At 45.2% G+C, this 22,477-nt stretch overlaps 1 protein-coding gene across 1 annotated transcript in view; it reads left to right on the forward strand.

Annotated features, from left to right (window-relative positions):
* Nucleotides 1-445: 445 nt before the first annotated feature.
* The window catches only part of FAT4 (FAT atypical cadherin 4), a 149,565-nt gene continuing 127,533 nt past the window's right edge, over nt 446-22,477 (forward strand). Inside the window, exon 1 of the mRNA XM_054202720.1 lies at nt 446-6,090. Within this exon, the coding sequence (XP_054058695.1) occupies nt 814-6,090 (5,277 nt within the window). The 5' untranslated portion in view covers nt 446-813. The remainder of the gene's footprint in view (nt 6,091-22,477) is intronic.

The following is a 22,477-nucleotide window of genomic DNA, read 5'->3' on the forward strand; positions in this document are numbered from 1 at the left end:
AGCGGAGGATCTTCCCGTGGATAACGCGCCTCACATCCCCCCCCCCCCCCCGCCTCCGCAGCCCTTTAAAAATACGGCGCGGCACAGCCACGTCCCTCGGTGTGCGGGGCCGCCCCCGACCCGGTGTGTGGGGGGTGTGTGGGGATTTGTCCCCGCCGCCCCCGCCTCCCTCTCCGCTCCACTTTCGCTGGGGAGCGGCGGGACGGGCAGCCCCCCCTCCCCTCTCCAACTTCCCGAGAACTCCCCGTTTTCCCGGCGCGCCCCCTCCCTTACTTTCCCGGGAGCGGGACGCCCCCCCACCCAGGTACGCGGGGCGTGGCGGTGGGCGTGGCGGTGGGCGTGGCTCCGGGGGGCTCGGCGGCCAATGGGAGGCGGTGGGGGGAGCCGTCGGCGGGCGTCAAGAGGGAAGGGGCCGCCGAGCGGCGGGCAAAGTTGGGGCCGGGCGGCGGCGGGCGCGGCGGCGGCCCCGGATTACAGACCCGGCCTCGGCGGCGGCCGGTGAAGGTTCCCCCCCCCTTCCCCACCCATGGTGGCGGGACGGCGGCCGCCGAGGAGCGGCGCATCGCGGGGGGACCCGGCGGGAGCGGCTCCGAGCGGCGGCGGCTGCTGAGCGGCGATGCGGAGCGGAGCCCCCGGCCGCCCCCCAGCCCCCGGGCGGCGGAAGGAGGAGCGGCGGCGGCGGAGCGCCCCGTGAGAGCGGCGAGGCGGCGGGGTCGGCGGCGGGGCCAGGGCGGGGCGAGCGGAGCCTCAGTAGGGTGAGGAGAGAAGCCGGGGAGGCGGCGGGGGAGAAGCGGCCGGGGGAGGTGGGCTGCCATGGGCCGCCCCCCCGCCGTCGCCGGCGGGGCTCCGCCGCTGCTGCTGCTGTTGCTGCTGCCGCTGGGAGCCGCCGCGGAGCCCCGGCAGGTCTTCCAGGTGCTGGAGGAGCAGCCGCCCGGCACCTGGGTGGGCACCATCGCCACCCGTCCCGGTTTCACCTACCGGCTGAGCGAGCACCATGCCCTCTTCGCCATCAACGCCACCTCGGGCGCCCTGCACACCCGCGCCACCATCGACCGCGAGAGCCTGGCCAGCGACGTGGTGGACCTGGTGGTCCTCTCCAGCCAGCCCACCTACCCCAGCGAGGTGCGGGTCCTGGTGCTCGACCTCAACGACAACGCGCCCGTCTTCCCCGATCCCTCCATCGTGGTGACTTTCAAGGAGGACACGGGCAGCGGGCGCCAGCTCATCCTGGATACGGCCACCGATGCTGACAGTGGCACTAATGGTGTAGACCATGGCTCCTATCGCATTGTGGCTGGCAATGAGGAGGGACGTTTCCGGCTCAACATCACCCTCAACCCCAGCGGTGAAGGAGCTTTCTTGCACCTGGTTTCCCGGGGTGGGCTGGACCGGGAGGCCACCCCCACCTACCAGCTGTTGGTGCAAGTGGAGGACAAGGGCGAGCCCCGTCGGCGGGGGTACCTTCAGGTCAACGTCACCGTCCAGGACATCAATGACAACCCACCCATCTTCAGCCAGACTCTTTACCAGGCGCGAGTGCCTGAGGATGCGCCTGTTGGGGCCAGTGTTCTCCAAGTGGCTGCAGCTGATGCTGATGAAGGCACCAATGCTGACATCCGCTACCGCCTGGAAGGAGGTGATGGTGGCGGCAGTGGTGGGGAGGGGGTTGGCAGCCTCCCGTTTGAGGTGGACCCTGAGAGCGGGGTGATCCGCATCCGAGAGCGATTGGACTACGAGATGCGACAGCAGTACTCCCTGACAGTACAGGCCATGGACCGAGGGGTGCCGGCGCTGAGTGGCCGGGCCGAGGCCCTCATCCGCCTGCTCGATGTCAATGACAACGAGCCCCGGGTGAAGTTTCGCTATTTTCCAGCCACCTCCCGCTTTGCCTCTGTGGATGAGAACGCGGCCCCTGGCACAGTGGTGGCCCTGCTGACGGTGAGCGATGCTGACTCCCCCGCAGCCAATGGGAACATCTCTGTGTCCATCCTGGCGGGAAATGAGCAGCGGCACTTTGAGGTGCACAGCAGTAAGGTACCCAACCTCAGCCTTATCAAGGTAGCAGCCGCGTTGGACCGGGAACGCATCCCGGCCTATAACCTTACGGTGGCGGTGGCTGATAACTATGGGGCCCCACCGCCACCTCCAGGCACCCCGACTTCTTCCCTTTCCCCCGATGGGGTGGTGGCAGCTCCCGTGAGCCGCTCATCGGTAGCTAGCCTGGTGATCTTTGTGAATGACATTAATGACCACCCCCCTGTCTTCGGGCAGTCGGTCTACAGGGTGAACATCAGCGAGGAGGTGCCCCTGGGCAGCTATGTGCGGGGCCTGAGTGCCACGGACCGTGACTCAGGCCTCAACGCCAACCTCAAATATAGCATCGTCTCGGGCAACGAGCTTGGCTGGTTTCGCATCAGTGAGCACAGCGGGCTGGTCACCACGGCTGGCCCCGAGGGTGGCACCACCGGGCATACTGTGGGCACATCTATCTCCAGCGGGCTGGACCGGGAGACTGCTTCTCAGGTGGTGCTCAACATCAGTGCCCGTGACCAGGGGGTGCAGCCCAAGTTCTCCTATGCACAGCTGGTGGTGACCATCCTGGATGTCAATGACAACAAACCTCGCTTCAGTCAACCTGAGGGCTACCAGGTGTCCCTGGCTGAAAACTCCCCGTCAGGAACTGAGCTGCTGGTCCTGAGTGCCACAGATGGGGACCTGGGAGACAATGGGACTGTCCGCTTCTCCCTGCAGGAATCTGAGCCGGCACCAGCGGCGGTTGGCCCCTCCTCAGTGACCCCTCGCCGTATCTTTCGCTTGGATCCTGTGTCGGGCAAGCTCAGCACCATCTCGCAGCTGGACCGGGAGGAGCAGGCGCACTTCTCGCTGCAGGTCCTGGCTACTGATTTAGGCTCTCCTCCCCTTTCTTCGATAGCCCGAGTTAATGTGAGTCTCCTGGATGTGAATGACAATAGCCCCGTGTTTTACCCCGTTCAGTATTTTGCCCATATCCAAGAGAATGAGCCAGCTGGAACCTATGTGACCACTGTGTCTGCCACGGACCCTGACCTGGGACCCAATGGGACGGTCAAGTACAGCATCTCAGCCGGAGACACGTCCAGGTTTCAGGTCCATGGCCAGACAGGGGTCATCACAACAAAAATAGCCCTTGACAGGGAGGAGAAAACTGCTTACCAGTTGCAGATCGTGGCCACTGATGGTGGCCATCTTCAGTCGCAGAACCAAGCCATTGTCACCATCACTGTCTTGGACACCCAGGACAATCCACCTGTTTTCAGCCAGGGCATGTACAGTTTTGTTGTCTTTGAAAATGTTGCCCTCGGTTACCATGTAGGTACTGTTTTTGCTTCCACCATGGACCTCAACACCAACATCAGTTACCTTATTACGACAGGTGACCAAAGGGGCGTGTTTGCCATCAACAGAGTGACGGGGCAGATCACCACAGCCAGTATTATTGACAGGGAGGAGCAAGCATTTTACCAGCTGAAGGTGGTCGCTAGTGGTGGGGCGATAACTGGAGACGCTATGGTCAATATAACGGTCAAAGACTTAAATGACAATTCCCCACACTTTGTTCATGCGGTGGAAAGCGTAAATGTGGTTGAAAACTGGAAAGCTGGGCATACCATATTCCAGGCCAAAGCTCTTGACCCTGATGAAGGTGTTAATGGCGTGGTCCTTTACAGCCTTAAGCAAAACCCAAAGGGCTTGTTCTCGATCAATGAGGAAACAGGTGCCATAAGCTTAATCGGGCCACTTGACATAAATGCTGGGTCTTACCAGGTTGAAATCCTGGCCTCGGATATGGGGGTGCCGCAGCTGTCCTCTAACTTTATCCTGACTGTCTCTGTTCACGATGTAAATGATAACCCACCTGTGTTTGACCAGCTTTCCTATGAAATTACTATTTTGGAGTCGGAGCCTGTGAATTCCAGGTTCTTTAAGGTGCAGGCTTCCGACAAAGACTCGGGAGTGAACGGTGAAATAGCGTATAGTATAATTGAAGGAAATACTGGGGATGCCTTTGGCATATTCCCAGATGGTCAGCTGTATATAAAGAGTGAACTGGACCGTGAACTTCAGGAAAGATATCTTTTACTGGTTGTTGCCTCCGATAGAGCAGTAGAACCACTCAATGCTACTGTAAATGTGACTGTAATTCTGGAGGATGTAAATGATAATAGGCCTCTGTTCAACAGTACCAACTATGTATTTTATTTTGAAGAGGAGCAGAGAGGTGGATCGTATGTAGGTAAAATAAATGCTGTAGATAAAGACTTTGGGCCAAATGGTGAAGTCAGGTACTCATTTGAGCATATGCAGCCGGACTTTGAGCTGAACGCGGTAACTGGGGAAATCAGAAGCACTCACCAGTTTGACAGAGAAGCTCTCATGAGGCAAAGGGGGGCGGCGGTATTTAGTCTCACGGTAATAGCGACAGATCAGGGGTTGCCAAAGCCTCTAAAGGATCAGGCAACTGTACAAATCTACATGAAAGACATCAATGATAACGCCCCCAAATTTTTGAAAGATCTCTACCAAGCTACTATATCAGAACTGGCAGCGAATCTGACGCAGGTTCTGAGAGTTTCCGCCTCAGATGTTGATGAAGGGGTTAATGGATTGATTCACTACTCTGTAATCAAGGGAAATGAAGAAAAACAGTTTGCAATCGATAGCAGCACAGGCCAAGTGACCTTAGTAGGCAGACTAGATCACGAAGCTACTGCGTCGTATTCGCTTGTCATCCAAGCGGTAGACTCTGGAGCAGTTTCCCTAAGTTCAACTTGCATGTTGAGCGTTGATGTGTTGGATGAAAATGACAACAGCCCTTCCTTCCCTAAATCAACCTTGTTAGTGGACGTCTTGGAAAACATGAGAGTCGGTGAACTTGTGTCATCTGTCACTGCCACTGATTCCGATTCAGGTGACAATGCTGACCTCCACTATAGCATTACGGGGACAAACAATCACGGGACCTTTAGCATCAGTCCCAACACAGGTAGTATTTTTCTTGCAAAGAAACTGGACTTTGAGACACAATCTCTGTATAAGCTAAATATAACAGCAAAAGACCAAGGAAGGCCACCACGGTCATCTACAATGTCAGTGGTAATACATGTTAGGGATTTTAATGACAACCCTCCTCACTTTCCTCCGGGGGACATCTTTAAATCTATTGTTGAAAACGTTCCTGTTGGTAGTTCTGTCATTTCTGTGACTGCTCATGATCCAGATGCGGATATTAATGGGCAGCTAACGTATGCAATCATTCAGCAGATGCCAAGGGGTAATCATTTCCGGATAGATGAAGTGAGAGGGACAATATTTACCAATGCTGAAATAGATCGCGAGTTTGCTAACCTCTTTGAGTTAACAGTCAAAGCCACCGATCAGGCTGTTCCTGTGGAGTCCAGACGATTTGCTTTGAAGAATGTGACTGTTTTGGTGACGGATCAAAATGACAATGTTCCCGTGTTCGTATCGCAAAATGCTCTCGCTGCTGACCCCTCAGTTGTGATCGGTTCGATCCTAACGACAATTATTGCTGCAGATCCTGACGAGGGCGCCAATGGAGAAGTGGAATATGAAATAATCAATGGAGATACCGAAACCTTCATTGTGGATCGCTACAGCGGAGATTTAAGAGTAGCGTCAGCTTTGGTGCCTTCTCAGCTCATATACAATCTCATCGTTTCTGCCACGGATCTGGGCCCTGAAAGGAGAAAATCCACCACTGAGATGACTATAATTCTGCAAGGGGTTGACGGGCCCGTCTTCACTCAGCCAAAATACATAACCATCTTAAAAGAAGGCGAGCCTATCGGGACAAACGTGATATCGATCGAAGCGGCGAGTCCGCGGGGTTCCGAAGCCCAGGTGGAATATTACATCGTGTCCGTCCGATGCGAAGATAAGAGCCTTGGGCGCCTCTTCACCATCGGGCGCCATACTGGTGTCATCCAGACGGCTGCCATTTTGGACAGGGAGCAAGGAGCGCGTCTCTACCTGGTGGATGTTTACGCCATTGAGAAGTCATCTGTTTTGCCCCGCACGCAGCGAGCAGAGGTAAAGCTTTTTATTCAGTAATTATTTGTTTGCATTCTAAATGAGTGATTTGGTGTATTTGTTGTTAGCTGTTTTACAGACAGTAGTTTGAGGTAGCAGAAGACCTCAAAGCTAAGTCTGATGACTCATTAGATTAAGATAACCTTTCAATTAGTATACCTCAAACTGTTTTCCTCAAAGCCGCCTTTAGAAATTTGAGGGAGCCTTAGGCGTAGTGCTTACATTTGGCTGCTGTAGGCACAATGGTGGTTAAATAAATTCTAGGTGCTAAGTACTTTAGGTGCTAAAAGCTTTAATCACGGGCATTTTGGAGTTTTGCGCGCCTTCTCCTTTTATTAATTGTTAATTATTTTAAGTCTTTCTCTTCCTGTGTGAATTACGACTGAACTACTGCTGCAGTCACCATGTCGGTGTTTGTCTGAGAACTGGGCAGCAGGGGATTGCTCTCCGAACAGCTCATCTAGCGTCTCAAGTCTTGGATGTGCTCGGTGTCCCTGCCTGGTTATGTCCCTTGGATAGGTCTCGTCATGGCATCTCCGGTTTAGGTTGCTTCTTTACCATCACCGATGAGTATGAAAACAGTCTTGTTTCTGGTCTGAAAATGGTCTGGTTCTGGTGAAAATGCAACATTTTAGCTGGTAGCTTTCCTTATCACAAAGCCATTTGCTTTGACTGAAGGGTCTTTACATGTCCTCTGCCTGACTAGCTTGAGGAGCAAAGGGTGGAAAACAGGTTTGAAACATCAGCTGTGAAGTGCAAATGTTTTATTTACTCTGTCTGGTAATTGAGCCACAGAACTGATTGTTTACACCATTCCTGCTGTCTTCTGCAGGGATACTGAGAAGCCTGGTGTGAAAGGGAGCCTTGTGTTCGTTTTAAGTTGCACCATCTTTCTGGAGCTGCCTTCTGCACTTCGCTATGAGCCATTTTACTTGCAGTTCCTGGAAGTTTGGGGCTGGCACTGCTGAGTGGAGTGGGCCAACCAGCGGAGGATGCTGGTAGAGCGTTGTGGTTCAACCATTTCCCTCACCCACTGAATGTATTATCTTGATATTGCATTGCCCCATGCGTCCCAGATGCTACCTCCAGCTATATTTCCTCTTGGGAATAGTGTCTTGGTTTTGAGCCACCAAGGATGCTGTGGTGGTTTGTGGTGGTTTGTTTTTTTTTTTTTCTTTTTGATTTTAGCAGATGTGGTATTTCTACTTCGTACTTGGCAGAGGTAGCTTTTTCTCTTCATAGCCACTTTTTTGTTGTTTTACTGTAGTTTAAGTATGATCCGTATAGGTACGGAACCTCGCTCTCCTGTGCTGGCAGTGACTGGTGCTCTACGAAGTAATTGTTAGACAGGGAGTTTGAGCATTGTTCAAATTCAAAGATTTCTTAGCACGTATGACAGGGCTCATTTTAGTGTGTGTGCTGTAGATTATCATGTTTTGAAGAGTGGTAGTGTATTGGAAAACGACCTGTTCTAGTAGTGCTCTGGCTTAAATAATTCATGCTGTTGGTACTAGAAGGTTCCTGTTATCTAGGTCTTTGTACCCCTGCTAGTAATTTGTAAAAGATTATACCTTTATCACTTTTTAAAAATTTTATTATTATTACATCATATTTTGTCAGTTGTTTTGAGGGTTAAGCCTTTGTCAGTGGGTATTTGGATCACACTCCTTCAAATTTGGGTCTGCCCACATGACCAGAGAGTCTCTTGACTGCAGAAGGTCTCATAGAAGCCCCTGTGGTTGCAATAGTCTTGCACGTTGTAGAAGCATTTAATATGAATATTTCATGGGCAAGGAAGAGAACAACCGTTGAAACTCTAAACAAATTTTACATTGTTGAGTACAAACCACTCCTGAAATTAAAAGCAAATGTTTTATTCTGTGAAGAACATTGAAAGCAATAGTTGGGAGCTAGGATTTCATATTGCTGGTTGCGTCTCTATAGCTTCTAAAATGCTTCTTCTCCCAGACGTTAATTAGCTTACTGTGCTTCTTTAGAAATGTATTATAAATTATAATCAACTATCGACTTTAAAAAACATAACCATATGCAGGCTCTCTCGTGACTTCTTTAATTTTTCTGGAATGGCTTTTGCTGTCCCACACTTGAGCAAGAAGGGCTACAGTGCAGTGCAATTCTTTGTGCGAGCTGACTGTCAGTGGGTGCTGAATAAGCAATGCAGCTTTTTTCCATGTTGCTTTTGGATGTTAACCTTTTTTTTTTTTTTTTTTGTTCACTGGGGTAGTGGTTTGATGTATCGAGTGCACACATTCTGCTCTGAGAGTTTACTGCCAATCTTCTCTCATAAAAACCAAACCAAAACCCAACCAGCACCCGGGTATGTGAACGTTCTCTCTTATCTTTGGAAACCCATCTTAAAACACACTGATACTAAAGTCTTTGTGCATCAAGTGTGTCATTCGGAAGGTTTAATGTTTTATTCTGGTCCTGGTTTTTAAGGTGATGGTTTGAGTGTTGGTACAACCCAAACACCGACGAGGGACAATGAATGTGTGTGAACCTGTAGAATATATAAAGCCACAAAACTCAGGTGTTCTTTTGCACATAATCCCTTCAGCTTTTTTGGGTATATACATGGCATGATGAAGACTGACTGGTTTTTAGATTCCCCCATGAGAAATAAGTTGTACAGCATCAATACAGGCGTGCAGACAAAACCTAAGAGGTCTGGTACCATTATACGTGACAGTTTTCTGAGCAAATAAGCTGTGTGGTTCTAAGTCTTATTTGTTTTTCTGGATTCTATGGCAGGAAAAAAAAGTTTGGGTATTGTGTATTTATTTTTTCTTTTCTTTTTTCTCTTATGAAGAGTATGTTTGGTTGTTTGTTTGTTTGGTTGTTTTTTTTCCTGAATCTGGTTAAAGAAAAGGGAGGGAAGAAAAATAGTAATGGGATATGCTTAACAACTTCTTCATTCTTCTTCACTACCTGCTATGCCTTCTGCCCTGATGCCAGCCATCATCTTAATTGGGCTGTGGCGTGCGGGGGAACTGCTGAGCACTCGGAGCCACCCAGCCTTAAACTTGCTGGCGGAGGTTGAGGCGGAGAGCGGCAGTAGCAAGAAAGTTAATGGATCTTTTTGCCTAATGTAGGCTTTGGGAATGGTTTTCGGGCGGCAGATAGGTGGTGTGAAATAGAGATATTTGCAGCTTCGAAACAGTGGCTGGGCTTTGTCTAGCCAGCAGGCAGGATAAGAGAAGAGCAGGCTTGTGTGAAACCACTTACTCTAGAAGTGAATCAGTCCTCATCCTTGGGAAATGTTACGATTATTTTTGTTAAATTCTGTTACTGAACTCTACTTTCTTTTTTTTTTTTCACCTTTTTTTTTTTGTTGCTGTTTTTTCTTCTTTGGTTTTTGGGTTAGTATTTTTTTTTTTTTTATAATATCAACTATATTGAAAGGATCCACCCAGTGCTCCAACTGGAAAAGTCTTTTTCCAGTCTTTCTCCTCCATTCCTGGGGTTTGCCCTGTAGGATCAGACTATAGCTCCACTGATTGCCTGGCTACCAGGGTCTTAGCCCTTTTCTGAAGAGAGGGGCCAAGGGAAGAGCCATGCAATGGCAGGACTGTGGTGAATCCCCTTCTGAACCCACAGCAGCTGACGTGCCTTGAAACTCAAGGGTTACATTATATTTTCAGTAAAGCAATAGCAAAGAGTTTGGAAAACAAGGAACAGTTTATTTACAGTTTGTGGGTTTATTTTTATTTTTTTTTTTTTTTAGCACTGGGTTTCATATTTGTGTATGTTTCTGTGCTTGTTATTACTATATGGAGAGAAAAGTGGCGGGGGGGGTCAGAAAAGTGCAAGTTGTGAGATAAAGTTTTATGCTCAAAGTACCAAATACTTTGAGATTTGCAAAGGAAACCCAAGTGCCTGTTCCATGGTATTTTACAGCTAAGCGGTGTAATTTTGGATAGTTATTACTGAATTTGAAAGTTGTTTTTTTTTTTTTTTAATTTATTTTGGACTCTTTGCTGATTTGTGTAATCTACAGTGACAAACCTGGTGATTTGACGTTGTGTGAATGTGTTCTGTGGTTGGTCTTAGTTTTTTCTCCTCTTGTGTTGATCATAAGGCGTTGCAGTGTTATGCAATGCTCTACAAAGAATGTAGGTGTCCTGAAGGGAAAGAAAAAAAGCCAGGAATTGCTTCACTCCTTTCTCTTGGCTCTCCAACATAAATTCTCTTTTAACCTCTTCAGGCAGGGCTGAGGGTTTCACTGTTGTGATTTTATATTTAATATAGTAATGCTCATTGGCATTGCTTGAAAACCATGTGAGTTTATTCAAGCCCGCCTCCCAAAACAACGATCGTATGCTGTGGGCCGTTTCGGGGTGGTCGTATGTTGTACCCTGTTTCTCGGCTGGCAGGAATAAGAGGGAGCCAGGGACGATACCTCATCTTCTGTGCGGTGTTACTAGGGATTAAGCGGAATTAGACAGGATCTGTAGTTCGCGTATTTAACCCTTCAGTGGAGTTCTTCCTTGAAAGGAGCAGTGGGTTTGCCAGGGGCCAGTGGTGCCAGCACGTACATCATGTATGGCAAATGAGGGGGTGAACACTTTGGGAGGTGAACTGCTCCTTCAGTTAAATGTCTTTCATATACTTTTTCAAAGTTCATCGTTTCCAAGGACGAGAGAGAAGGGTACAAAGGAGGGAAGCGTATAAATGAAAGATTTAGTGAGGGTGTTGATTTGAAAATGGAAATACTTGGAGAGGCATGTCAGTGATCCCAGTAGCACTTTTTGCCTGTTGAATGTTAACATGCTCCCAAAAGAGGGGTGATCGTCCTCATTTTCAGACAGGGAAACGTGAGGCACTGAGTTTTCTTTTGCATTTGTATGTTTGTAGAGGCTTCTTGTGCTACGTTTCATGACAGGCACTATTGGGAAGTTTGGACTTTCAGGTCGGCAGAGGCTTTTATCTCCCAAATCCACAGTCTAGGAAAAAAGTGTTCTTGAATCAGGCAAGATATGGGGATTTTGGACACTGCAGGCTATTGGCATGGTAAAGGTGTGGAAATGAATGAAGGCAGGCAGAATGAACGGCCCTTTCCTCCTGGAAAGAAAATCATAGGACATTTCACCTTGACTCAGTGTGAACTGCAGCCACGGCCATAAACCCACATTTGCATGGTGTAATGAGTTTATGTGGAGCTTTTTGAGTCAGCCCAACCTAGATCCCGTGCCTGAGCTAGCTCTGTGTTGCTCCTGCACCTCATGGGCCCTTGTGGGACCCAGGAGTGAGATGGAGGTACTCAAAAACTGTCTCCTCCATTGCACGTATCTGGCGCAGAGCTCTAGAAACCTGGACTGAGGAAGGGAAGATGCTGCTAAGCAGGACTGACGGAATATGTTCCAGGAGAGGCTGCAATGATGCTTCCCTGGTGCTGTTTGGGCTGGGTACCACTTCATAGATGTGGGACGAGACCTAACATCTCTTTTTAGAGGGAAAGGGGTGCATTTGGCGTGGCAAAACACTGGAGGTGTTACTTTTCTAACCGAGCTGGCACACGGTGGAGGGCTTTAAGTTCAGCGAGAGAATTGGAAACCCCAGACTTCAGAGAAGTCTTATCTGGCATGTCTTGTATTTACCAGTACAAGTAAGAACAATGGGGTACTCCTTGTATTCATACTATTTATAAATTGTTTTATTCTTTAATGATACATGTCACACTAATTGTAGTTTGACAAAGGAAACTACTTATGAAATGTTTGAGTAAACAATGAAAATCTGCTGCCTTGTCCCAGCTCCAAAGCAGTTTTGTTGTTTTTTTTTTTTTTCTTTCCTAGTGCTGATATTACTAATTCTTAGAAACGTGTAATTATTTAAGTTATTGCTGTCATTTGCTCGGATCTGAAAAGGGGTCTCTAAGTTCTCCTTGAACTAGAGTGGGAGATAAATGTGCCTTATGTCGAAAGCTGTTCCAAACCAATTTGTGGGTTTCAGTTCAAAGTTGTCCCTTCTTTTTCATCCTCTCTAAATTCTTTAATGATTCTGCTTTGCTAAGTTTTCTTAATATCTAGAATTTCTCATTTCTTTGCTATTTTAGCAGCCTCTGGGCATTTTTGCATGTGAGGTCACTTCATAATTTTTATGTTAAAAATCACTAGGCTTTAAAACCAACATTCTTTATTATGGAAAATATTATTTTTCATGCATCTCTAATGCAAACACTAGGAATAATAGCCAGAAACCACAGCAAAGTTTTCATGTGCTTGTTTTTGCTAAGTGTTAAATTCTTCATACAAATCTCTTAATGATTCCTGGGTTCTATCGATGTTAATAAGCCATGTAAAATGATACACACACCCCTCCCGCCGAGCTGCTGGAGTGCGGGTTTCTTTCCATATGTTAGTGTTAGGTGGAGCAATCGGTGGCTGTTCATTTTGGAGAACAACAGAAGTTGGTCACCAAAGCCTGCCTTCCCTTTTGGTGTCTCCAGCTCTCGCCAGTAGCTTTACCGGGGTAAGGCTATGTTATCGTTGGCTCCTGAAATCTTTGCTATGGTCTTTTGCCGTTTCCTGTGCGTAACTTGAATCTTGAGACTGCATCTCATCAGAAGATGCTCATACCCTTTTGAATGACGGAAGGAGGCTCCAGACGTCGCCACGGTCTCTTCTGAGTCTTCTCAGAGATTGGACTTTGAACCACCACTCCAGGGGCCGCTTCGCACCCCTCTAATAACAAGGTGCCTGTTTAATTTATATCAAAGTGACCCCTTAGCGTGACATAGTTCTACTGGTAGAGTTTGTTTTAACTGTGTCTAGACTAGGGAGTAGCGTTACTGTTAAGTCAGTTTGGTTTCTTACCCCGGTGATTGTGTCTGTGCAAAACCTGCATGTGGACAAGCCCTAATACTCTTGGGTTCTAATTAGAAAAGTAATTTATGGTGACTAAAATTGAAGCAAAACAAAGAGTTTTCCTAAAATATTCTCATAGTCAGGAAAAGGGATGCCAGATCAGTATGGTACTGATGTACCATACTGATTTGTTTCAGGAAATTTATAGCCCTGCTTCACTTCGCCAAGAATAATACCAGATATGTTAGAGAAGCTGTGTCTTTGTTTTACTGCGATGTTTCTCCCTATTCTAATAAATCTTATTTTTAATTAGACCCTTAGTCTAGACTGTCACCCAGGTTTGTTTTTGTAGTGATCTATTTTTGTTTACTTCCTCAGAGCAATAACATACCAAAAGGACAGTAGAACAGATGGAAACCGATAGCTATGATTGCACTGTAAAAATACATACAGTCGCATTAGTTAATGCAAAAGAATTTCAAAGAGCCTGTTATGAAGTGGTAATTTATGTGCCAACAGCTATGCAAAAAGTAAAGAAAACAAACGTTTGCCTTAGCATTTCATATTCTGCAGTCTTCGCTCATGCACGCTGTTAATAGGCTGTTGCTTGTATTGACATAATGATCTTCAATTAGTGTATAAGGGTTTTACTATATTTAACGCAGCCATCTAGACATCCAGCTCTACAGACCGAAAGGCGTGCTGGTGGTGGAAACATTCATCAGCCTCTGAGGCTCAGACAGATGGAAGGAGCTTTGGGGGCTCCTTATTTTGGAGAAGAGCATCTTCTTGCAGTGTATCACCTTCCCTCTTTCTCTGCCTTGTGGCCTGGAGGTGGCATCCCCTGGCCACATTTGGGTTCCCCGCCGTGGCCGTGCGAGAGAAGCGAACTCCTGAGAGCCCCATTTTAAGAGAGCTGAAACACGAAGGAAGGATTTTTCTCACAGATATTTAAGTGAAACAAATGGGAATAGCTTTGGGATGTGCCATAATGGCCAGTATGTGAAGTATCGTCATCATTAACACAAAATCGTAACTGTCTTGATCTCCTGTATCGGCATTTTCCAGCCTCGTGGCTAGCTAGGCTCTTCACAGAGTCACAGAATGGTGGGGGTTAGAAGGTACCTTTGGAGATCATCTAGTGCAACCCCCCTGCCAAAGCAGGTTCACCTAGAACAGGCTGGACAGGAACGCATCCAGGTGGGTTTTGAAGGTCTCCAGAGAGGGAGACTCTTCTAAATACGCATGTATGTGCATGTGTCAAAATAATTCTCTCTTCAGCCACTCAGTTAGATGTGCTTGGAAAACAACCAAACCGGGTCAAGCAACTCTATCGTTTTCTCTGTAGAATCTGCCTGTACCGTTTTCAGTTCTCAGCAGGTGCCTGTCTGGAGCCCTCCTCAGCAGGAGTCAAGCCATCATGAGCAAAGACATGTGTAAAAGGCGAGGGAAGCAATGGCAGTGTGACTTTATGTGAGTTTTTTAGGAGATTCAGAAGGGAAATAAGGACGCACTTTTTTCTTCCATAGTGCCTGTGATACAAGACGGGTGATGAAGGTTCAGAGCAAAGTCGTGTTTGGTGTGGCACGTGTGTGCCTGTGCAGTATGTCCCCAGTAACCTGAACTCTGACTCTTTTTTTTTTTTTTTTTTTTTTTTTAAATAAATATAAGGGCATAAGAGAACAATAAAGCTGCAGTTTCAGGGGTTGATATCGGTAGATGTCTTCTGGGACTGTGGTACTTACTGCTGCAGTGTGGCAAGAGGTCCAGTTCTGCTGGGAGCTGGGGTTTTGCTGGAGCTGTACCGCAGCGACCAGCCTGTGTCTCTCTACGGCTTATTTAATATTGTATGAACAGCACTGGTAAAGCTGATGAACTTTGTGTGTCTTACAAGCTACTTTTGACTTGTTTCCAGGCCCTTAGTTGGAGATACATCTTTTATGGGGCAGCTTATTAGTGCGGAGAAGCAAAGAATGATCAAAAGACAACTTTTCACTCGGGGAGTTACCCAAGTGAGTGCTAGTTTTAGTTATAAAATCATTTAAGTTTTTTTCCATAAGGATTCCTTTGGAGTTATATTCAATTTTAATGCTTTTGTAGCGTTTCCAAGATGTGTTTTTTGTCTAGAATATGAACGAGTAAAATATTAACTTATTACTTATTAACTGCTTTGTATCTAGTCCTCTTTGGGTTTTTAGGAAAAAGCTTTATTTTTGGTAGCTGTGCCATTTATTGAAATATAATCCAGGAGAAGACTGTTAATTCTAAGAATGTGTATGTGATGTTTCACCTGCCCAGATCCGTAGTTGTCTTTTTAAGCTATGTCCAGAATTTATATCCCGCTTGGACCAAATTTTTTTAAATAGCATCCAACACTGGATAGCGCTGAAATAAATTCAGCAATAGCAATTGGCTATCAAAACAACAATTTGATGTGTGGCATCCTGAAGCATCTGGGGAGAGGAAAGAAAAAAAAAAAAACAACCAAAAAAAACCAAACCGAGTTCACATCACTGGGCACATATGAATATTAAGATAGAAAAAGCATTATTTAAAACTTTAAGCTGGAGGTGTGGGGTTGCCACAGGCACTTTGTGGGGGGAAATACGTGATTCTGTTTCCCTTGCAGTGTACTAAGAGATAAATTGTTCCTTGGAGAGCTAGAGAGAAAACTGAGTCGAGGGCTTTTCATGTCAACTCCTTTTTGGATCATTTTTGATAAATGAAGAGAATTCTACTGAAATAGTTCAGAGGAATAAATAAGATGCCTGAGCTACGGTACACAGCTGTAGTATATGTGCTTAAAGCTTGAATTTTCCAGAGGGGTTTTCCTCTATATTACAGCTCAGGTTGCCTGGTGCTTTTCCCCATTCCACATTCTTTATTCTTTTCAATACAAAAGATCTTTTTAATCCATCAAAATGCCATGCTGTCTGAAATATGAAGACATGTTGCAATTACAAGGCTGTTTAGAAACAGAAGGCGAACCCAGTAGTTTTTTGCGCTCTTAGTCTTTTGAGACTTGCGTTTTTGTTTGTGTGTATTCAAATGACTTTTTTCCGAGCACGATTCTATTCCCTTTGAAAGTTGCCTAATAAAGTTGGGGTTTTTTGCCTGTCTGCTTTGAGAAAAGAATTTGACCCTTTATGATTTCAGTGAACAAATTAATGAAAATCCAGATTTTTAACCCCAGCAGGGTCATGTCAGATTGTCTGGAAGCTAATTTATGGTGGTGGCGATCTTATATGAAGTAGAGTTTTTCTTTCCACTGTTGTTTTTTTTTCTCCCTAACAGCACTCTTTAACTCCTGCACGTCTAACTTGCAAGGAGTCAGCTTGTTTTATTTTATTTTTACATATAACTTTCTTAACTCCGACTAATTCCAATGGCCAGCACTGCAAGTTGCGTGGGGTTTTATCATCCGTTTCTTTCTCGGTGCCGTGTTATCGAGTGGGGTTGCAGTTACTCAGAATGAGGTTAAGTGATCGCGCCGAGATCGTAATTAATTAAACGTAAGCCCCGGCGTCTTATTATTTCACGTCCTGCAGGCGACGGACTGAGAACGCTGGTGGAGAGGGGAGGAAGTGGGAGTGGACCTTTCCTTGTGGGGCACGATGGTATTGGGTAGGAGCAAGGCTGCGTGCATGCCTGCCAAAATTCTTGGATCAGACTAAAGGAACACAGATGGCTGAGGCTGATAAAGGTGTCTCTTATTGTGTGATTTTTATTTTTTTTTAATTTTTTTTTTTTCTGCTCGGTACTGAGTTTGTGTGTGAGAGGGGTGAGAGGGGAGGAAGACGACTACGTGAATATGTTTATTTTAATACGTTTTACAGTGTAGGAAAGGACTTGCGTAAATTCAATACTCCTGCTCGGTTGGATGCCAAAGGCTGGAGCTAAGCCCTCCTTTCAGGTTTCTGTAACAAATGAACAATAATGCATCCTCAGGGACTTATGTCATGCTGTCCGACCTTTGGTTCTTATCTGCTAATAGAAAAATCCCGATGCATTGCTGAAAGTAGCTCCTAAAAATTGGACTGAAAAGCCTTAAAAGCATGTGTCCACCTCTGTTCATCACCCACCTCAACACTAGCTCTCCCCTTGCATGGCCCCTTCATGTCTCCTCATTTTTCAGGTCGTTTATTCATAGAATCACAGAATGTGTTGGGTTGGAAGGGACCTTTAAAGGTCACCTAGTCCGACCCCCCTGCAGTAAGCAGGGACATCTTCAACTAGATCAGGTTGCTCAAAGCCTCACCAAGCCTGGCCTTGAATGGCTCCAGGGATGGGGCCTCCACCACCTCTCTGGGCAACCTGTGCCAGTGTCTCACCACCCTCATCGTAAAGAACTTCTTCCTAATGTCTAATCTAAACCTACCCTGCTCTAGTTTAAAACCATTGCCCCTCGTCCTGTCGCTACATGCAAACAGCCCCTCTCCAGCTTTCTTGCAGGCCCCCTTCAGGTACTGGAAGGCCGCTATAAGGTCTCCCCAGAGCCTTCTCTTCTCCAGGCTGAACAACCCCCCAGCTCTCTCAGCCTGTCTTCGTAGGAGAGGTGCTTCAGCCCTTTGATCATCTTCTCACTGTGATGATTCTCACCGTGTTCATTCTCACATTACCATGCTTTATGTGATGTGTGTATGTCTGTAAACATGTATATATGTGTGGATACACACAAATGTATGAATAACGTCTTGTCCTCTGAGGAGGTAGTGCCTAAGTCTGCCTACAGTCTGTTTGGCAGAGGAGGAAGCCAAGCCACGGCGGGACAGGGTCGTGTAATGGAAGAGCAAAGTCCTACAGACTCTTAGTCTGAGCAAATTTTTCCTAGCCTCCATTATTTATTGTTGTAGAAATGAACCGCTATCTAAAAATGGTATGTCTGAACTTTAAAGTTGCTTGCGGAAATAAATCGCTGTCACCAGACATAGCGGTTGTTCCAAGTCTGTTGTATCTGTTACACCCATGAGCAACACCATCCATCAGGGCAGGGCTGAGGAGAAGGGAGTAGACCACCGACCTTTTTGGTTTTTTTTTTTTTTTTTTCCCCCCCTCCATCTATTTAAAGCAAAGTCTTAATCAGGCAATTTCATTAGAAGGCCTTAAGAAAGATTCCTGTTTTATAAGTGATGGCAGTAATGTTCTCCCGCTCATGACAGCTGGAAGTCCGCAGGATGCTCTTGCTGGTGAGCATGAAAGAAAAATGGTACTTGAGACCTCATGCTAGGGCAAATAAATTTCATTTTGAATATCTTTTTCAATTTGCAGTCATTAAGTTGAGATATTGCAGTTGTTTTTCATAGAAACTAATATATTAAAAATCTAGTTGCAAAGCCATACTCCTAGTGTTGTATTGTAAATAACGAAGACCAAACTTCATTCAAAATAGTGCTATTTTCGTCTATTGTCATCTAAATGATCTTTCTCTCCTCCCCTGCTCTTCCCATATGTATATGTTTTTAAAACAGACATTTAAATACTTTTTTTTTTGGTGCAGCAAAGTTGCCCAAAACTGATGGAGGGAGACTGTTTCATTTGGAGACTCAGTGCTATAAAAATTAATGTGCTTTTTTTGATGCCTTGAGGTCTCGCATGTGCAAACAGTCTCTTCTATAAATACACCATAATATTATTATTATTATTATTATTATTAATTGTGGCTACGGCTATACAAATAGAAAAATAAATGCCACCCAGCTACATTCCCTCTGGGGGGAAAAAAAAAAAAGCCCTTTGTATGATCAGGAAAATGCTACTTTTTTTTTTTTTTTCTGTGAAAATGTATCATTGTTATTACAGCTTTGGCTCTATAAAGGACATTATGAGCATGAGAATCTGGAATTTATAAAAGAAATTATTACTAACAGTGGACTGGCTTTTCTTTGAGTAATGCTAATTTTCCATCACCATAACTATATTTTATTTAATTAAATTACTCTTCATTTACATTGGTATAACCAAGCAGAAAATGAGACCGTAAGTAAATAAGAAAGAGCTTCTATTTGTGTAAATTAAGATCTATATTGAAAGTGACACAGGGTAAACGCTAAATATCTAACAAAAAAACCTTGCCTTTGCCAAGGAAATAAGGAAATCGAAATGTTCTGTGGTCTATAATTAGGCACTTTACATGGATGTAACTCCGTAAAAAGGAATATAAGACAATGGTATTAGCACAGTACCCCAAGGAAAAGAACTAGCGATAAATTATAGTGCGAAGTGGGCTACAGGGCAACTTAATGGAGAACCGTTTTGCACGAGCCTCCGTCAAGAAGTCAATTAAACTCTAGAAGCTCATTTGTAAACATACACATTGCTTGATGTTCGTATAATTTAAAAATAAAGGAGCGCTTTATCTAGTATGAATTTAGAGTGCTTTCTGTTGTGGTGTAGTTTTAAAAAGACCAAAATTAGCTGCTTTATCCGATCTAGGTTGGGGGGAGCTACTTGGTGTTTACTTAGGCTGGAAAAAGATGGGAGAAGCCATCAAAAGTCGTTTGGTGGCGGCATGTAAACAGCCTAAAAATTGTACACGTACCACATCTATTCCAACTACTAATAGCTGCTTGCAGTTAGGAAAAGCAGGAGTTAAAAACAAAACAACAAAAAACCAAGGGTAGCACTGCTAAGGGTTGTGTTGATATGCACACCTACATAATCTTATGGGTTTTATCTTAATAAAAATATTATTTAAAGTAAGATTTCTTGGGAATAAGAGTGATTCTTTATGGGGGGAAGGTGTAGGCTTAGAAACTGTAGTTGTTGAGAAACTTGAGCGTGTGTACAAAGACCTAACTACAAAATCCTGTTGTCTTCACTCCTGTGGTTAGTTCCTTGGAGACCAGAAGGACTACTAGTATAAGGCTAACAGAACTTGACCTTCTGATAGCACCAAGGCTTCTTGTAGGCGACCTCCTGATTTACAGGAAAATAAACTGTTTCCTTTATAAAATAAAATGGGCTGCTCACTAAAATGGGAAATCCTTGAGAAATGTTGAAGTGTGCTCTGTGGGGAAGGACTTCACCAAAGACACTCTGAATTGGAGCTATTTTCTTCTCTTACTGCTGTCAGAACCAGCAGTCCTTTCAGTTGAAGTGGTGGTGAGTTTTGGAGTCACCTGCAAGCTCTCGTCCCCTAGAAGTTTTCTCTCTCTCAGTATTTGCTTAACGTGGGAACTATAACGTTACGGTTGAGGTATTTCTTCATGTGGCTCTCCAGATGCATCTAGGACTTGTGGTTGAATTCACAGTGTGTTACTTTAGCTTTGTAAGACTAATAAGCCACTTGTTGAGGTTTCCAGTATCTCCTCAGGGAAGGACAATGGATCTCCCAGAGACCATCCCTCAGAGGCAATCAAGAAAGGGAACGTGCCAATCTATCGTGGAGTGAGAGACTCGCTCTCCCAAAGCGTCCATGCTGGGACCTGCGTGCCTAGCTTAAAGTAAGGCACTGTACTGGAGATTTGGCTAAATTTGGGTAGTGAATCCCATGGTAGATGCAGGCTTCTGTTTACATCAGGAATAGCGATCAGCAAACTTTTATAGCGTGTTTAGAGTAGGTTGGTGCTAACAGGTCTACCTTCCTGTGGCCCCCACGCTCACCTGCAGATGGGAGGGTATGAAATAGGCTGTGTATTGAGTGGTTCATAAACATTTAACCAAGCTTACATGGCAATCTGCTATTTAGAAGAAATTCCATTTATTAATAGCTTTTAAATTTTCATTCAAGAAAGTTGTATTGTAAAGAAAGTAGGCTGAAAGATACTGTCTTTCACTACCAAAATATATTTTAATATCATGGTAACAAGTACCTAGTTCTCTGTATATCTTTTTTCATTGGAAAGACAGAAGTCTGGCGTTTAAAATAAAGGCTTCTGAAACAGAAACGGTGCATTAGATTTGCTTTGCGACTCCCGGAGACATTGATTAATTGGGACAGTCAGCATGGCTTGCTCTTAGAAAGAAAAAGCTTAATGATTAACCAAGTTCTTTTTCTGTCCCCCCCCACCGAGCATATAAAATGCTTATAAAAGAATGTAGAAATGAGGCAGTTGGAGTTGTTGTTGTTGTGCACAATAGAAACACAGCCGAATATTTCACAATATACTATATATAGCCAGAAACATTAATTTCCATGTGATAGCTGTCAAGATCTGAATATAATAATGTATGCTCCAAGTCATTTGGTATTTTTTTGGAAGGAGAAGCTGTCATTCTTTCTGGGTTGTAGATAAAGTAACACCTATATCGAACGATTTACCAACGCTTGTTTTTACATATGTTGCAACACTGGAATTGAAAACTGGGTATTTGACAAGTTATTACCAATTCTAAGCCAAATGACGTTGCTCTGGCTTGATTTTTCTGAATGCCTAGTGGAAAGTCATGAGGCTTGAGATGTGCCCTCTGTGAATGTGCGAGTTTTTTCATTGGTGTCATCTGGGGAAATGAGAAAATTTGTTGTATAAATAAGGGAATGGTAAGGAACCTGTCTAATGCGGTTGGCAATGGCTGTCGTGTTCCACTTGAAATTCCGTGTTGTTGGTGACTGCCAGCAATGATTGCAGCATGCTGAAACGTGTAATTAAGAATCTTCCAAATCATTTAAGAATGCCTACTTTGCATATGGGAGCCCACAGACTAGAGATGCACTCAGAAGGGAATGGGACAGTAAGGGGATCGATGGATCTTCTGTAGATTGGATTCAACAGGAACAGCCCAATGTATGTAAGAGACGCAGAGCTTTTGGAGACACTGTGATTTATGGGGCACCACGGTTTTTGCTCCTGTTCAGTGACGTTGGTTGCATTTCTCTGTTCTTAACATCTCTCAAGACCCCTAGTTTACTTTCTGGAAACTTTGGTCTTCTGGGGAAGAGCTTCCCTTGTATTAGCCGATAGCACTTTGTAAACTGCTGTGATTTTTTTTCTTCCCCCTCCTTTCCCCCCATCCCCTAAGTCATGTGAAGGAGAATAGTAGAATATAGCTATATGATTCACCACAACTTTTAAAAATACAAAAGTTTGTGTAATGTTGTGGTAGTCTTGAATCCATTTAACGGATGTTCTGTTTAGACTTACGTGAAAGTTACAGCAGGGTGATTAATTTATGTGTTTTGAAAGATATACCCTTATAAATATGGCATCGTGGGTTTACACAGTGAATGCCTGTCAGTAGCTTCCAGCTCAATGTTCTCGTCTTACGAGTCCCCAAAAGTCATTTTCCCACTAAGTTATTAACCTCAACCAGTGGTAGTTTCGTAAGTGCCAGCTTGTGCACACCTAAGTGTTTGAAATTTAGTTTTATCTTGAGGGATGCTGGAACTAGGTCTCTTACAGCATGTGAACAGTGGTGTCAGGAAAATTTACAACTTTACTTCCAAGCCTAACATATACTTTTGAGGGCGTGTTTGTGTTACAGGCTGATGGGTTTTGTCTGGCTCTCCTGGCTTTCTAAAACATCGGTGGGACGATGACAGGGTGATGTGATGGTCTGGTGGTCTCTCATCTTGAGGATTTACTTTCTTTTGAGGAACGTAAATTCTGCTCCAGGCTGGTTTG

The sequence above is a fragment of the Rissa tridactyla genome, chromosome 5, assembly GCF_028500815.1.
Source record: "Rissa tridactyla isolate bRisTri1 chromosome 5, bRisTri1.patW.cur.20221130, whole genome shotgun sequence".
In the NCBI taxonomy this organism is placed as follows: domain Eukaryota; kingdom Metazoa; phylum Chordata; class Aves; order Charadriiformes; family Laridae; genus Rissa; species Rissa tridactyla.